At 40.3% G+C, this 18,062-nt stretch overlaps 1 protein-coding gene across 1 annotated transcript in view; it reads right to left on the bottom strand.

Annotated features, from left to right (window-relative positions):
* The window catches only part of AUG2 (HAUS augmin-like complex subunit), a 184,958-nt gene that overhangs the window by 29,599 nt on the left and 137,297 nt on the right, over positions 1–18,062 (bottom strand). The window contains exon 4 of the mRNA XM_089375918.1: positions 17,271–17,339. Within this exon, the coding sequence (XP_089232044.1) occupies positions 17,271–17,339 (69 nt within the window). The remainder of the gene's footprint in view (positions 1–17,270; positions 17,340–18,062) is intronic.

Here is an 18,062-nt window from a genome sequence, read left to right as displayed (position 1 = left end):
AGCTCCATAAGCAAAAACTCCATAAAAGATCACATCTCCACAAGATACAAGACAAATTTCAGCTAGGCTAATATCTCTAAGAAAGTTGAATTGATCCACAAGTGATGATGAAAATGAAATGGAGGGGACCTCTATTTATATGAATCCCACCTCAAGTAATGTTCGCCTAATGAAGTCCTTAATAACAAGTTTGACATCAAATGAACTTGAGCTACAAGCCAACCCACTAGCTTAATGACAAATTATACCATAAATTCCCATGTGTGTGAGTTGTAGCCACTCATAATGTTGATGTCATGCCCTTTTATGGCGCCAAAGTCCATGTCAAGGTGTGATGAGGTGTCCAAATGGGTCAAAGTGCCTATATCATCCAAAATTTAAGGAATTTCCCTCAAATCCTCCTCTGGGGTCCCAAGTTCAGCTGAGGTACCATCATGTCGTGTCCATGGGTCTCCAACTATCTAAATAAGGCCTCCTCTCTCCAACGTTAGGGCTTCTCCAGGTGCCACAAGCTCTCCCTAGTCTCTCAATGGGAGGCCATCCTCATCTGGCTCTAAATTAGGTCTTGCCCATCAAGTTAAGTCAAGGCCAACCTGGAGGCACATTGGGTCCAATGGTATGATCATTAAGAATCCTCAATGCTAGGTCAAAGTAGAACAACGTCCTAGCTCCTAAAGGTACTCTAGGACATTTATCATCTGCTCATGCAATTAGGAGGTTCAACTCTCTCAATGCTGCATCTACTAAGGCCATATATTTCTTTGGTAGGCCTAGGTACCTGTGGAGTGGGTGCCCTCAAGGCATGGGCTACAATGGACCACCTGGAAAAGACAACATGAACTCAAGTGAAAGAAACCATCCATTGTGTTAGTTTTTGGTAGCATCGGAAATGCTCTAGCCTTGAAAATTGGTGGAGAGGCTAAGGCACATGAGTTTTAAAGAACCCAGACACCATTGGGTGAAATTCCACCCGGATTGTATTTTATTAAAATAATTAATATTTTTAATGGGGTTCCTAAGTCTAAACTTAGGAAAATTAAAATATTAATACGTATTAATCAAAATATGGGTGAAAATGATCTAAAAGGCAGATCAAATCATGTTTTAATCTTAGCCGTTGATTAGAGACTTAATCTTGGTCATTGAAGACTCAATAGGAAAGGTATAAAATGGAGGTTTGGGGCTCATTTGAAAACACATACACAGAGAATGAGGAAATCGATTTTCTGAGGTGAGAAGTTCTCAGGAGGAAAATCAATTAGGGAGATCTTGCAGCTGAGGGGCAGAGAGAATCCAAGAGAAGGACTTTCCGGAAAATACAAAACAGAGAGGCGGAGAAGCTTGCAGAGAGGCAGCGCAGTAGTTGGGAGAGTTGACGCAGAAAAGTTGCATGTCACGCAGAATCCAAAACTATTGGAACAGCCGAAACTGTCAGGAACTGCCGGAACTGCCGAGAATTGCCAGAACAGTTGGGAGAGTTGATGCAGAGACAGCGCAGTAGCTGGGAGAGATGACACAGAAACGTTGTTTGTCACGCAGAATCCGGAACTGTCAGAACAACCGAGAGAGCTAACACAGAGGGCAAAGAAGGTGACGCAGGGCTGACGGAAAATCCAATGCAGAAATAGTCGGGGTTAGCCAGTCTTGTGCCGAATCAGTCGGAATTTTGTCGGGTGAAGTGAGGTAAAACTCACTCAAATTTTCCACCAGTATTTTCTTTGTAAAGGATTGCTAGATGAGCATCCTAGAGTTGTATTCAGATATTTCTCCTGCATAATAATAAACCCTCATAACTGCTGCACTGGTTTTCCCGCATTGGGTTTTTCCGAGGACTATTATGTCCAAAAATAAGTGTCTTATGTATCTTGTTCTTAGCTCTGTTTTCTGTTTCATGAGATCAAATATTTAATAAGTGTTGGCTATAGAAGTAATTTGCTTCAGTATTCATAAAAATAACTTAATGAATGTAATTTAAAAATCAAGTAGGTGAAGTAGATTCAGATTTGTTGTAGTAGGGGTTCCTTAGAGTCTAGGAATTTTCATATGGTATAAGAGCACTGATTTTGAAACAGGAAGAGCAGATCAAGTGCTAAGCAGTGAGGCCGAAAGATGCACTTGGCAGCAATTCTAATTCCCTTGAAGGGATTGCGCAGTCCTTGCCGAGAAGCAGATCCGAGGAAATCTCTCTATGAGTGAGACGACAGAGAGGTACGATTTCCAGTTCAAGAGTTTGCAGGGGCAGAGGGAGTGACGCAGAGCCTCAGCGCAGTGCTTGAAGGGCGTAGTTTCTGGCAGGGCAGAAAGTTGCTAGAAAACTTTCCGCCAAAACAATTGAATTTCTCACTTGCTGAGCAGCTGAGCAATGCTAAGCAATGACTAGAGGAGGTCATTCGACATTTGGAAAAGATGGTTGCCGCATCTCCATAAGGAAGGTGGGGAGATTTAGAGTTGTAGATTGAAAGAGCTACAGATGGGCAAGATCCTTGAGGAGTCCACCTCTACGAGAGCCCAAGATTCAGCAGTAGCGAGATGGACTTAGTGTTAGATGATGCAGTGGAGTGTTAGGAGGACAGATGCAGTGGCTTGGGACCAAAGACTGATCAGTGCAGAGCAAGGTTGGCAACAGTGCACAGTGCAGAAGTCAACAACAATGCAGAAGATGGATCAGAGACTAGAGCAGTCAGATTCCAACATTCATGGTATTATGCTGAACATAGTTAAGTTCAGTTAATTTTGGATGTTGTTCAGTTGCTTCTCTCAGTAACTGAGTTGCAGTACGGATGCAGTGTTAGCAGTGACAGTGCTAGCAGCATAGCAAATGCAACATTTGAGAGGGAGTTATAATACAGATGCAGCAGTGGCAGTGGCAATGTCATGGTTAGCAGTACAGTAGTAGCAGCATCACAGTGTTGGTGGCAGCAACAATGCAGAAAGGAGGTGCTTTAGAAACAGAGCAGCATGCAAGTGGACATTGTTGTTAGAGCACTTTCCTCACTAAGAGGGAGTGTTAGTTGTTGATAGCATCGGAAGTGATCTAGCCTTGAAAATTGGTGGAGAGGCTAAGGCACATGAGTTTTAAAGAACCCAGAAACCGTTTGGTGAAATTCCACCCGGATTGTATTTTATTAAAATAATTAATATTTTTAATGGGGTTCCTAAGTCTATACTTAGGAAAATTAATATATTAATGGGTATTAATCAAAATATGGGTGAGAATGATCTACAAGGCAATCAAGTCATGTTTTAATCTTAGCCGTTGATTAGAGACTTAATCTCGGTCATTGAAGACTCAACAGGAAAAGTATAAAATGGAGGCTTGGGGTTCATTTGAAAACACACACACAAAGATTGAGGAAATCGATTTTCTGAGGTGAGAAGTTCTCAGGAGGAAAATCGATTGGGGAGATCTTGCAGCTGAGGGGCAAAGAGAAGGACTTTCTGGAAAATACATAACAAAGAGGCGAAGAGAGCTTGCAGAGAGGCAATGCAGTAGCCAGGAGAGCTGACGAAGAAAAGCTATCTGTCACGCAGAATCCAGAACAGTCGGAACAGCCGAAACTGCCAAGAACTGCCAGAACTGTCAGAAACTGTCGGAACAGCCGAGAGAGCTAATGTAAAGGCAGCACAGTAAGAGGGAACGCTGATGCAAAAAAGTTGTCTGTCACACAAAAGCTGGAACTGTCGAAACTGTGGGAACAGCGAGAGGAGCTGACGCAGAGGGCAGAGAAGGTGATGCAGGGTTGACGCAGAGCCAACAGAGAAATAGCCAGGGTTAGCCAGTCTTGTGCCAGATCAGCCGGAATTCTGTCGGGTGAAGTGAGGTAAAACTCAGTTAGATTTTCCGCCAGTATTTTCTCTGTAAAGGATTGCTAGATGAGCATCCTAGAGTTGTATTCAAATATTTCTCCTGCATAATAATAAACCCTCAAAACTGCTGCACCGATTTTCCTGCATTGGGTTTTTCCAGGAACTTTTGTGTCCAAAAATAAGTGTGTCCTATGTATCTTGTTCTTTGCTCTGCTTTCTGTTTCATGAGATCAAATATTTAATAAGTGTAGGCTGCAGAAGTAATTTGCTTCAGTATTCAGAAGAATAACCTGATGAATGTAATTTAAAAATCAAGTAGGTGAAGTAGATTCAGATTTGTTGCAGTAGGGGTTCCTTGAGACTAGGAATTTTCACACATCGGAGACTAAGACCAATATCTAACTTCACACTTCAAACAAAGATCACCTTTTGATGTCTTGTAAAGGTGTTCCCTACCTTAAAAGAGGCACTTAACAGTCAACCCTATTAGGTGTTTCCAGCCCTCAAGGGGAAGCGACAGTTCCAAGGTCAACTCCTCAATCAATAGGTGTGAGTGTGAAAAGCGTGACAATGAACGGGGAAAAGGCTTCATGGCCAAGTGCCACGATCAAAAGGACCAGCAGATGGAGTGTCCACATTCTGAGTGTCTGAATGTAAAGGGAGGAGCAATCGTGAAGAAAAGTACTTTATGTTCTTGTCTCTTTTGTTTTTGGTAGCAGTTTGATGAAGTAAACACACACACTAATAATAATGGAAAAATCAAGCTAAGATAAATTGTATAAATACTTCACAAATTGTTATTGTTGACCACTACGTGTCAACGACCCATAGCAGTACACCCCCTTTTCTTCCGCAAAAAGGATAGCGCCTGATTGATGTGTCCATGTCGTTCAGCTATCATCATCAGCCTGATTATCATGTTACAATGTAAACCCATTCTACATGTATATGATGTAAATAATCTCAGCAGATCTGTGTCATGTATGTAATTGCCTAGGTAAACCTACTTTTTTGGTGACGATCTACATTCTAGGAGGTTTTTTGTCTCACCGATCCATTCTCGGATGGTCAGCAGAGTTTTCCTTCAGTCTTACCCCAAAGCTAGAATGTATTTTCTCACTAAGATCTTAGGCGAGTCCTAGTGTTATAGATCGAGTCTATGTAGAAGTGATTTGGGAATAATCCTAACTATTTGGTTAAGTTATTTTATTACAAATTGCTTGGTCTGCTGAATTATATTTGTGTCGCTGAAATGGATAGTCTGTGAGGGTCTATTACAGATGGTTTTTCCCCCTTGAGATGTAAAAGATATGAAAATTATGATGTAAAGTGTACTGAGGGTTGGAAAAATAATTAATCCCTTCATAGGTTAATTAATTAAATTCTGGTCAAAAAAAATTAATTAAAATCCTAAGCCAGAAATTTAATTAATTCTAGGTCCTAGGTAAATTTAAATTCTCCAAAGGAAAAATTCGTCGGTCCTTTAAAATTCAAATTTTAAAAGGTCCCAAGACTAAGGTAAATTAATTATTTTGCTAAATTTTAAGCCTTTGGTCCCTGGAGTTTAAGTCAAAGTCAAATTTTTGAGGAAAGTAACTCAAAATTTTTATTTTTGAGTTAATTAAAATGCATTTAAGTGAAAAATTTGAATTCTCAAGAATTTAAAATTTCGACAGATGAGATTAAAAAAAATTTTAATCTTCATCAACGGTCAAGATTGCTTTGACGAGGATCACTCGAACTAGCCGTTGGAAAATTTATCTTTAAATAGGAGGTCAATTGTCAGTTGATCGATCCGATCTCTGTATCGTGTACCAAGCTCTCAAGCTCTCTTGTATACCTTTTTGAATTAATGCAAAAGTCTTTGGGGTTTCAACGTGCTATAGTGTTCCTCTTCATGAATTTATGGTAACATTGTTTTAATTTCCGCTTAATATTATGTGAAAACTATCAATCAATAGCTCTCTTAGAATAATCTAAAAACAAGTATCTTATTCAATTTGTTGGATCTAGGGTCACATTTTTATTTTTGATTGAAGTAGCAGGTATCTCTATTTCTTCATAATTTTATTGTTTTTCTATTTCTCTACTTGATTTGATGGTTGATCTAGTGTTTGCAGAAGATCTCTCAGGTTCTCATTGAGCGTTTGAAGATAGTCTTCGGTTGGACCAGCCAACTCTCAACGCATATTTTCTGAAGAGCCTACATCATATAAGCCTCGGGATTTATCTAACGATAATCTTTTTTCTGCATGGTGTTTTTGGGCTAGTACCTCTTTAAAATTTCAAATTTTTTTAAATATTTTATGGAAATTTTGATAGATCTGGCTATTAAGAGCCTTAGATTATCAGATTTGGAAGCGGAGTTGGACTTATACTCCTCAGATCTGATAGATCTATAAATTATTTGTATAGATCTGTTATTTACTTGTGTAGATCTGAAATTTTGTAACATAATTTTGAATTTTAACACTTGGGTTTTGGGATTTTCTATATTTTTGTACATATTGGGTATTGGGTTTTTCTCTTTTCACTTGTGCAGGAACAAATCTGAGAAATCAGCCAAGAAAATCTTCAGATCTAAGCTAGATCTAGACCCTGGAGAGCAAGGTCTGGGCTCAAAGATTGTTTGCAAGAATAGATCTGAGAAATCAACCAAGAAAATATTCAGATCTGAGCTAATTATAGACCCTGGAGGGCAAGATCTAGGTTCAAAGATTGTTTGCAAGAATAGATCTGGGAAATCAGCAAAGTAAATCTTCAGATCTGAGCTAGATCTAGACCTTGGGGGGCAATATTTGGGCTCAAAGATTGATTGCGGGAATAGATCTGAGAAATCAGCCAAGAAAATCTTCAAATCTGAGCTAATTCAAGCAAATCTGGGGGTTTTGAGACAGATCTAGGCCCTCGAGGGCAATATCTTGTCCCAAATATTTTTGCAAGGCCAGCCATTAAAGAATTGCAATAAATCTGAAGATCTGAAGAGAAATAATTTTTTTCAGAACAAGGGTTTCAAGTTTTGGGGCTCCTAAGCCCAAATCTACCTTCTCCTAGCCCAACGCTAGTTCTATTGGGCCTAGTGCTAGCTCTCATTGGCCCTAGATTCCCCTTGCTCCATTTCTGATTTGAATATTGAATTTTCTGAAGCTAATTATTGGTGGGTTTTTGCAGAAAATTGGGTAAAAATTTGTGTTTCAAGTATAGAAAATTTTTTGGCAACTTGGGCAAGTGATCTTCAAGGCCTAGGGTCTAAGGGTTTGATCTCTAAACCATCTTTTTCCTCACTGTTTGCTACAGCAGTCATATATCTTCCTAATAATGGTGAAAAGCACATCTAAGTGGTTTGAAATTAACTAAAAAAAATTATAAATACATTAATAAGTCATTTATGTTTGATGTGTATCAAAAATTTGGCCTAGATCTACATTTTGGGTGACAGTTATCTCTGAATAATTATGTTTTTGAAGTCTGAAATATAACAGTAGCAAAATTTCATGTGGATTATCCTAAAATCGATTCCTAAGTTGTCTAATACTTTAAGGAATAAATTTCTTAAGATGGGCATTCATCATTAGGATTATTTCATGTTTTAATTGTTGGCTGTAATAAGTATATCAGATCTGATATAATTCTGGAAATCACATCATAACAGGCTGAAAATTTTTTATAATTCATGTGGGCAAGTTTGGAAAAATTTCGGTAAATTTTTTGCATAAAGATATCATTGATAGGTTATTGTTCTCATTGTCATATTGCTGCTGTCATAAAAATTTTCTTACTGTTGTCCTAAAAACTAATTTCTGAAAATTAAGTACTCTGTCATGGAATTGTGATAAAAATATTTTGTTTCATAAACTGAGTATTTTTCGAGCATCTGATATTAATTTGTGAAGACGATTTTCGGCGTAGCTCTGGAACCCCCTACGTCAGCCTTCACCCTCTCTACGTCAACTCTTTGGCCTTCTGCGTCACCCACATAGGCCCCTCAGCCTCTGCGCAGTCTCTATCTTCCTCTGCGTGGCTCCTGCTGCCTCTGCGTAGCCTCCTCAGTCACTGAGCTAGCCCTCTAGCACTATCTCTGCCTCTCTGCTATGTACTCACTGCCCCTCGCTGCAACTCAGATCACTTGTTCGAATTTTCTCAGCAAGCCCCGCTCCAGAAAATTGAACTGACTGATCAATCTTGGTGTGTCTCCAACTAACCCTCAAGCCTCCTCTTATACTTTTCCTGTTGAGTCTTCAACCACCGATATTAAGTCCCTAATCAACAGCTAAGATTAGATTTGGCTTGATCCATGTCATTTAGAACATTCTCACCCAGTTTTATATTAATAACCATTAATATTTTAATTTTCCTAAGTTTAGACTTAGGAACCCTATTAAAAATATTAATTATTTTAATATCTCTCTAACCGGGTGGAATTTCCCCAAACCATTTCTGGGTCTTGGAGATCTCATGTGCTTTAGCCTCTCCACTAATTTTCATGGCTAGAGCACATTTGATGCTACCACAAATCAACATTCCCTCTTAGCGAGGAATGTGCTCTAGCAATGCTCCACCACTGAACATCACATTGATCCTTCCGCACCAGTACCTGTGTTGATGCTTGGCCTACTGCCCAACATCCACTGCGTTGTTGCTTCCTGTACTGCTACCCATGGCTCTACCACTGTGATTGCTACATCTGTACTGCAGCTCGCTCTCAACATGTTGCATCATGTTGTCCATAGCACTACCACTACTAACTGCTGCACTTCAACTCACTTACTGAGAAGTAAGTAACTGATCTACCCAGCTACTGACATCCTTGTCAGTCCAGAAGCCTCCTGATGCTGAAGCTACCTCTGTTGCTATCCTGTGCTCCCTCTGTTGCCTCTGCGCTGCTGCAGAAACCTTTGTGCCTCTCGCACTGTTGCAACCTCCTATGTGCCTCTCTGCACTACTGTAACCACCTCTATGCCTCTCGCACTATTGCACCCCCCACTGCGCTGCTACAAACCTCTGCACTCTAGCACTGACTTGTCGCTCCATCCGCATCTTGCTTCTACCGACATCCGTCATCCTACTACTGTCACTCGAGGCCTCCCTAGCCAGATATAATTCAAGAGTTTGGGTAACTCAAGGATCTTGCCCCTCATATTTTGTAGTCATCCTGACTACAGTTCGATGTCTCCCCACCTCTTCTCTAGAGGTGCATGAGCACTCATGGCACAGTCGCCATCCGTCTTGACTTCTTTCTCCGCCTTAGCCGAAGCTACCTTGGAGTCAGAAGCCTCTCCCTTATTCTTCTTCCTGGGACACTGGGTTGCATAATGACCCAGCTCCCCACAATGGAAGCACTTCACTTTGGAGATGTCCTTCTTCTCCCTCTTCCCCTACTGCCCCGCAGATGCCAGAGCCGCATCCTCTTCCTTCTCTTTCTTGATTCGACCTCCTTTGCTGCTACTCCCCGCCTTGGTCAGTCGTCTGATCTCTTCTTGGCGAAGAGCTGCCCAAATCTCTTCCCATCCTAGAAAATTAGCTCTGCCTAAAATACTTTGAACAATGTCTCCCAATCCTCAGAGACTGCATTTAGGGTGGTCCTCACCATGAACTACTGATCAGACATGGCCCATATGGAAGTAAGTTGGTCCCGAATCTCTTGCAACCTCCTGAGGTATAGATCTATCTGCTCCCCCTTCTGCATCTGATACGACCGCAGCTGATTTTCTAATAGCATCTTCTGCTGCACGGAAGTGCCCTGACACAATGTCGTCAAGGTATTCCACATCTCCTTTGTCATTTTCTTCTCGACAATATGCAGTACTACATGATCCTTGACCCCATCAAGGATTATACACTTTTTCTTCGCCATTGCATCCTCATACCTTTCATTATCAGCTGGGTCGACTGGGATAGCCACGGTTCTCAAGGCAAAGCCCTTGATGCGATGTCTATCCAAAACAGACAAGATCATGGCTTCCAGATGACATAGTTGGAAGCCCCGTCCAACCTATCTTGATCCCTCAGTTCATTCATTGCCATCTCTACTCCTCTTCTAAACTCCCTCTGAGTCTCGACTTCCCTCCTGAAATTTCTCTCCTAGACTCCCTCTGAGTCTCGATTTCCCAGCTGGAAATCTTCCCGCCAATTGTCGAGCCGCTCCTCTCTGATCCTCTTTGCAACTGTAACTTGGATCTGGATTTCTTAGCTAGAAACCGGTCAAGGCAGCAACTCCCTCTACCTTGGTTCTGTCTTGTTAGGTACTGTTTTGCTTCGACAACAACAACACCCCACCAGCTTCCCAACCCACAATCTACCCACAACTCCCTAGGCCCCGGAAACTGAAGAAACTGAGCCTTTCAACTCTACGCAATCTTGACAATAATTGAATCACTCCTTTGGCCAACTACGTCAAGCCTACCTAACTGAGTAGGATGACGTGGCTCTTCGTGAGCCTCTTCTGCCTCTAGGATGGCCCTCTCTCTGGCTCGAAATGATGACGTGGGCCCTCTATGTCACTCCTATGCTGCCTTCTGCTTAGGAACAGCTCTGTCTCTCGGGACAGCTGTTTCCGTTGCAAATTTTCTGATTTCTGCTAGTGCCTTCAGATCTCCTGTGATCTGCAACGCTCTGATACCATGTTGATATTTCTGAATCTAACACATCAGAAATTCCTACTGCATTATCTGGTTTATTTCACCTACTTTTTTATTCCTTAACAAGTTATTTATCCATATAAATACTGAAAATAAACACAAATGCAGTCTCAACTCATATACAAATCATCGACTGAAATAATAGACAAACACACAAAGGAAACCGTTATTTTTGGACAATCGTCCCCGGAAAAACCCAATGCAGGAAAACCAGTGCAGCAGTTCTGAGGATTTTATTGTTATGCAGATTTCTTGAGTACAACTAGGGTGCCAAACTGGCTAACCCAACAAAGATTTCTACACGGCAGTAATACCTCTTCTCGAAAGCAGATATTCAGCTTCTCAGCACTAGTCTGCCCCATGAAAAATCTTCTAGTGCTTCTCCGAGGCTCTGTGTCAGCCCTGCTAGCCTCGGCGTAGCTCTGAACTCCCTGCATCAGCCTTCTCCCTCGTTGCGTAAGCTCTCTGACCTTCTGCGTCACCCACGCAGGCCCTTCAGCCTCTGCACAGTCTCTAGCTACCTCTGTGTGGCTCCTGCTGCCTCTGCGTAACCTCCTCAGTCACTGTGTTGGCCCTCTAGCACTATCTCTGCCTCTTTGCTATGTACTCACTACCCCTCGCTGCAACTCAGATCACTTGTTCGAATTTTCTCAGCAAACCCCACTCAAGAAAATTGAACTGATTGATCAATCTTGGTGTGTCTCCAACTAACCCTCAAGCCTCCTCTTATACTTTTCCAGTTGAGTCTTCAACAAACGAGATTAAGTCCCTAATCAACGGCTAAGATTAGATTTGGCTTGATCCATGTCATTTAGAACATTCACACCCAGTTTTATATTATTACCCATTAATATTTTAATTTTCCTAAGTTTAGATTTAGGAACCCCATTAAAAATATTAATTATTTTAATATCTCTCTAACCGGGTGGAATTTCCCCAAACCATTTCTGAATCTTGGAGATCTCATGTGCTTTAGCCTCTCCACCAATTTTCATGGCTAGAGCACATCCGATGCTACCACAAATCAACAGAGAAGTGAACAAATCTCCTCTGAATTTATGAGAAGGAACTCTCAAAAGTTTTTCTCATCTCTATGAAGCAAGAAAGGAGACAGAAAAGAAATACATGAAGTGATAGAAGAGGCACTCTTCATGAGATCTCAATTACGAGGTCTGGGAAAGGTGATGAAAGAATAATCATCATTGATATTAAGATTAAGCAAGGTAACAAATGTCCATGGACAAGGAGGTTACCTCGATCAACAGTTTGTGGTCTCTATGTCAGATAGAGAAAGACAAGTTGATAGGACTCAAATAAGTGCAGATAAGTAAAGGAAAGTTGACAAGACAGAATAGTACTATGGAAGAAGAGCTCATATCACCGGAAGGGTGGAAGAAGCTGAAGAAAGGGATCAGGGAAAGAGGGAATAGTAGATCTCCATTATGAGTGAGATGGTGTCCCTCTCAAAAGGATCCTATCAGAAGTCTTTGCAGATATGATCATGGTAAGAAGATGCATCGTGGCATCATGGAAACAAGAGATTGTATGAGAATCAAGAAGAACATAGCTCTTGAGAATCTCATTGAATATCAAAGGTAAGGAAGAAGTCATCCAGGTCAAAGGGAACATTTGCTAGATGAGGATATACTAGATCCTAAAGATAGAAATCTCAGCAGAGGATCTTCTAGTCCGAGAAGGCAGAAAATGCTTCATCAGGATTTCCAACTTATGGAAATCATGAGATGAGGACTAATGACATGATGAAGCAGATCAAAGGATTGAAGATCCGTTCAATCAAGAACAATGTTTTAAAACTCTGACTCGGACTCCGACTCGACCCGGGTCGACTCCGACTCCGACTTGGTATCGACTCAGTCGACTTGATTTCAAGGACTCGGTCGTTGTAAAAATACATTAAATATTTATTTTTTTATAAAAAAACATATTTTTAAAGATTTTCATTCATGTTTCCAAAGTTCAAACACACAGCATTAGAAATTAGAATATAGATGGGAGACAACATATGATCAAACTTTCAAAGTAGGCTCATGAATATATCCATTATATCAAAATGGCACCCAGTGCACTGTCCAATACATACATGATCGAAACAAAAACACATAACCAAGGAGGCTAGAAATGGCCTCTACAACAAAAGTAAACTTTGACCAAGGTCTAGTACTACTGGGCCACTAGCTAGTAGCTACTGCCAGAGGAGCCAAGATCATGTGGATCAATCTCTGGATCATCATCAGAGTCAAACAAGGGGCTTCATGGCTCCTCCTCATCATCATCTCCAACTGCAACTATAGAAGTGGTAGCACTAACAGGTTGTGCAGCAGATGCAAGCTAAGATAGAGTAGATATGCGGCTGCACTTCTGGCGTGGCTGAGCAGAGGAAGCGCCTGCAACTGGAGTCCTTGCTGGCTGTGAGGCTAAGGAATGAAAGACATGAGGATGAAAGAGATCGTGAAACATGCAACCATGATGAAGGCAATCAAGATCCAGAGGATCAGGAAGACTTGACCAGGAAATCTCCCAGAATGATGTGAAGACTCTGATGGAAGTCTGAAAAGATGAAGACCCTTGACAACAGATATCGTTGGGAAATGAGTCAACATGTATACAGGATGTTGATACCTACAAGAATATGTCATTGGAAAAAGGCCATCACCAAAAGGTAATACGTGATTTGTTTTTTTGGTGTCTGACCTCTTGGAAAATTCTAGGTATGTGTGCAGGGCCAAGTTAAGGAGATTTGTGAAGAATGTCACAACTATGTACCTTATAAATCACCGTTGAAGAAAAGGCGAAGATAGATGGCCTTATGAAGGAAGCCCCAGATGTAAATCCAAGGAGGATACTTTTCGGGAAAGAAGGAATGACATGACGGAAGAAAGTGATGGATGGTTGAACCCTACACGTGAAGAAATTGATGACATCGAAGTCTTGGATGGTCAGTCAACTAGAAGACCCTATAAAGCACTGATGATAGAGTCCCTGAGTAAGAGGGAGCTCTGAGAGGTTCCTATAAGTAAAAGGAACTTGAGCAAGTTTCTGAGTAAAGAGAAACTTGGAACTCGTCCCTGGTTGAGAGGGAGAGTTAGACACGACATTCTTGTCTTCAATTTGGAAGAAAGAATGGAGGATTGTGTAATCATCTGGCATCTGACGCTCTTTGAGGATGTGGCAGGGTATCCAAGACAAGAGTGGGTAAGAGGACCAATATTCTTGAGCGCTGGGAACCCAAGATGAGAATAGTCCTAGTAGGGCATACCCGGAAAACACCCAGGTGGGTATGACCCTAAGAGAGACAATAATGATGTGTGTCTATCAGTCATTGGTCCCGCCAACATTGTGCTCTGATCTAATTTAGAGATGGAATTGTTAGTCAAGGCCTTGCTAAATGGAAACAATGTTGGTTGAAATGATGCTATAACAAATGGACTACAAATCCGATTCTTCCTATGAGAAATTCTTCAGATTGAGAATGACCAGTTACCATTATGAATACCTCCCTAGTTAAGAGAGAGTGTCGAAGAAAATGTAACTAGGTTCGGTCTTCATAATGACATGATCTTTGTAAGTGATGTAATAAATTATTATTGTAAATCTTGCCTCATGGGTTTCATGAGCAAGAAGTGTAATTAGGTCAAAGACTTCTTCTTGATGTCTTTAGGTTTTTTATTTAATTATCAAAGAGTCATGTCATGTATTGAAGAGCTCTTTAAGAGCCTATGTGCAATATATTCTAGCCTACAAGATGTGTAGCAGCCCTCCAAAGACCAAGCATAATCCTCCAAGAAATCTGCAAGCGAAATCAATGAAGAGATCTTAATGTCGGCTCCAAAATAAATTAAATGCATAATTTAAAGTCACGTCAGCTTGAGCAAAAGGTCACATCGGTTCATGGATTCACGTCGGCTTATTATATGTGCACTAACTACTATAAATACCCACGAAGGGTCAGCACAAAACACACCAAGAAAATTTCAGATGCCTCTGAAATTCCGCATATAGGAGCAGAGCTGCAGTAGGGTTTGACTGCACCTCGTTTGGGGTTTAGGTGCAGTCATGATCTTGGATGTATGGAGCAGAAACATCTTCGGATGAGGACGCAGCAGGGAGTTGAAGTCTGGGCTCAATACATTCTTGGCATAGACCTAATCTTCATGTTGACAACCTCAGCATCAAAGATAGACTGACCTCGCATGACAAGGAGCAGTATTGGCAGACTTCGCATTGACTTAAGATCCGGGCTAATCCTCTCTCGGCATACCTGTGATCTGAAGGTGATGTCCTCAGATGAATAGAGCAGAGAAGGCTGATGATGATCTCGGCATATTTATAGGCAGCATGTGTAGATCTCGGATTGATGATCTTGGCATACCTATAGATGCTGTCATGTTTCAATATCAAACGGATGGAGCAGAAAGGTCTTAAGTCCTGTAATAATAATCTTGGCATATACTTATCTTCGCTTCCATTACCTCGTATACCTTAAGGGCAGTTACAGTATTGATGAGATCAAAGACGGAGACCTAATCACAGTCACAATCCCACTGTCTCAGCATAAGGAGAAGGAGCAGTATAAGAAGAAGCAGTACTAGAGTTTTGGCATGCTGACAATGAAGGAAATCCAAAATGATATCTCTATAGTAGTTTCGGTATCATAACAGTGATGAGGTTTTCCAGATGTGTCAAGTGGTGCAAGACAAGGAAGCAGTAATGACAGTAATTGTTATGATAATAAAGGAAACTATGATGACAACAATGATAAGTGACAAAGATCATGATCTTGCTCTTGAAAGATAATGATCTCAATGAAGAAGCTGAGATCACCTCTGTGGCAATCCCAAGAGACAATCATGGTGCAGCAATGATGTCAACAGTAATGAAGATCTCAGTGAGGCAGAGGTGCAGCAAGGATGATGATCCCAGCAGCATTGAAGAAGAGGAGTGATGTCTTGGTCTTGGAGAGGCAGAATGTGTCAAGGGTCATGGTCTTGGTATTCGTCAATGTAATCACTATAAGAAGAATTTTGTGTGGGTTTTCCTCTCTAAGAGGGAGAGGTTTTGGCCCTGGCAGAAAGCCAAATAATTTTTGTTCTTGTCTCTTTTGTTTTTGGCAGCAGTTTGATGAAGTAAACACACACACTAATAATAATGGAAAAATCAAGCTAAGATAAATTGTACAAATACTTCACAAATTGTTATCATGTATTAGAAGAATCAGTGTAATTTCTAACTGCCCTAGATTCTTCAACAGTGTCCACCACTGTGCTGCTAAAGTCCTGTCTGAATTTTTTGCTTGTCAATTCTCTTGCTGAGTCTTCAACTTACTATTTTGACATCATCCATAGCTGCTACAACTCTGAATTTCTCCCACATCAACCACTCACATACTACTTTGAGATCTTTTGCTTCTACAATTCAAACTTCTCTGCTGGGTCATCTCTAAATCAGATTTTTGTTCAATTCCATCTCGCATTTCCTCAGCTGCAATCCCATCTGTTTTCAATGGCTTTGCTCTCTCTCTCTCTCTCTCTACTACCCTCACTGATTTCTTGGGTCAAGACATTTTTGCTAGTTGCTTGCTTTCTGTTTCGTTAATTCAGCTCTCCATGAATTGAATTAAACAGTGCACCACATTACACAAATAAAATTGACAAAAAACGAACATGAAGAAATTTATGTCCAACTTCATCATGTTCAATAACAACTCCATATCAATGGCTATGATAGCATTATGGATTAACAGTACCAATATTAAACATACACAAATTGACAAAGAAAACAGACAACAAAATTGAGAATTTTACTTCAACACCATTTGTAAAATTTCATATGGTACAGCTGAAACACACTCATCTTGATGTCTCCTTTCATGCATGTTTTTTGTCCAATTCTGTCTCGCATTTCCAGCATCAGCTGCAATCCTGTCTGTTTTCCTTGGCTTTGTTCTCTCTTTCTCTACTACACTCACTGATTTCTCGAGTCTTGACATTTTTTGCAAGTGGCACGCTTTCTGTCTTGTTTTCTTCAGCTCTCCATAAATTGTATTAAACAGTGCACCATATTACACACAAAAATTGACAAAGCAACAAACATGAAGAAGTCTATTTCCAATTTTTTCATGTTTAATTACAACTGTGTCTCCATCACCATGATATCATTATGGATAAACAGAAAACAATATTACACAAGCACGCACAAATTGATAAAGAATAAAGAAGAAAAAATTGAGAAAATTTTACTTTAACACCTTCTCTAGAAGTCCATATGGTATAACACACTCATCTTGATGTCTTCATTCATGTATTTAGAGTGCCATGTGTTTGCCTCACCTTCATCTTTCATGTCTTTTTGAATTTAATTGTCTCATAGCTTTCCATCCCTCCCTGCTGTCAATGTCATTCTTCTTCTGTACCGTTTTCATCTTTTCAAATTTATCCCTCACTACTGTGTCTTCAACTTTATTTTTGAACATTTATATAGGTTACGACCAGACACTAATGCTCCAACACTATTGACATTGGTGATGCATGATGACTGAAACTAGAAACAAACATGACAGAATTACATGGATGTCAAGAATATCTAGACTTAAAGGTAAAATTCTCCTTAACCTCCCTAATTACAATTATCATTCTTCGTATTTTGTTTGCCAGACATCAACATGTATATTCACTTTATTCGCATTCCGGAAACAATGAACATGCATAAGAAAGACCAAATAAAGGGATTCATCAATATAACTTATAACCAGGAAAAAGAACCTGATGATCAAATGGCTGATTCCTAAGACATGCAACCATATCATACCTGAAACTCTGCTTCAACTGGAAGGCAATCAAGTGAATAGGGCTGCTGAAGACGTGCTATGATTCGATCCTGCAAGTAAAGCAAGTGTTATAGTCACAAACCCCATATGGCCAACAATTAGCACTGTTATAACCTTCCACATTCCTCTATTATATAGTCACCAGCCATCTCTAGCAAAGTTGCACAGTAGCAATGGTTGACACAACTCCATGCTCTTCAAAACTTAGATAGTACATATTCCATTAATCAAATGAACAATCCACTTTTATTACAAGAAGAATTTTCAATATATAATACAACGTTACTCCTAAAAAGTACCCCTTGAAAAATATTGTTTGCCTGAGTTCAAGATAGCACTACTATTGCAACAATACATAAAACAATTTTATCTTTGTCCACAAGTGACCAAACATAGATCAAAGGGACTAGAAAGTACAAGAAGTCATAAAAGTAGTGAGCAAGCGACAAGGAAACTCCTAGTTGCCAAAAGAACAGAAATACAAGTGAAAACACAAGCAGACACAGGACAATCCAAAAGGATAAAAACCCATCTATCATCGATAGGTAAGGAGCTAACCAATAGTAATAAAAGTAATACAAATACAAAACCCATGTCAAACATAAAATATAAACATAAAGGCACCTCAGAGCTCAAAGCAGGAGGGGAGGAAGAAGAAGAGGACTCCCCAACCGAGTCATCAATCACTGAGAGGGGTATAGATTGTAAGATATATGTTCTAGAGAGAATCCTTGATGGAGATAAGATAAGTTAAGACAAGATAATTTTATTAA

This window comes from Pinus tabuliformis, chromosome J (assembly GCF_031772625.1).
Source record: "Pinus tabuliformis cultivar Carrire ecotype Pingquan chromosome J, CPIR1, whole genome shotgun sequence".
Classification (NCBI taxonomy): Eukaryota; Viridiplantae; Streptophyta; class Pinopsida; order Pinales; family Pinaceae; genus Pinus; species Pinus tabuliformis.
This window is presented reverse-complemented; position numbering and strand designations above follow the sequence as displayed.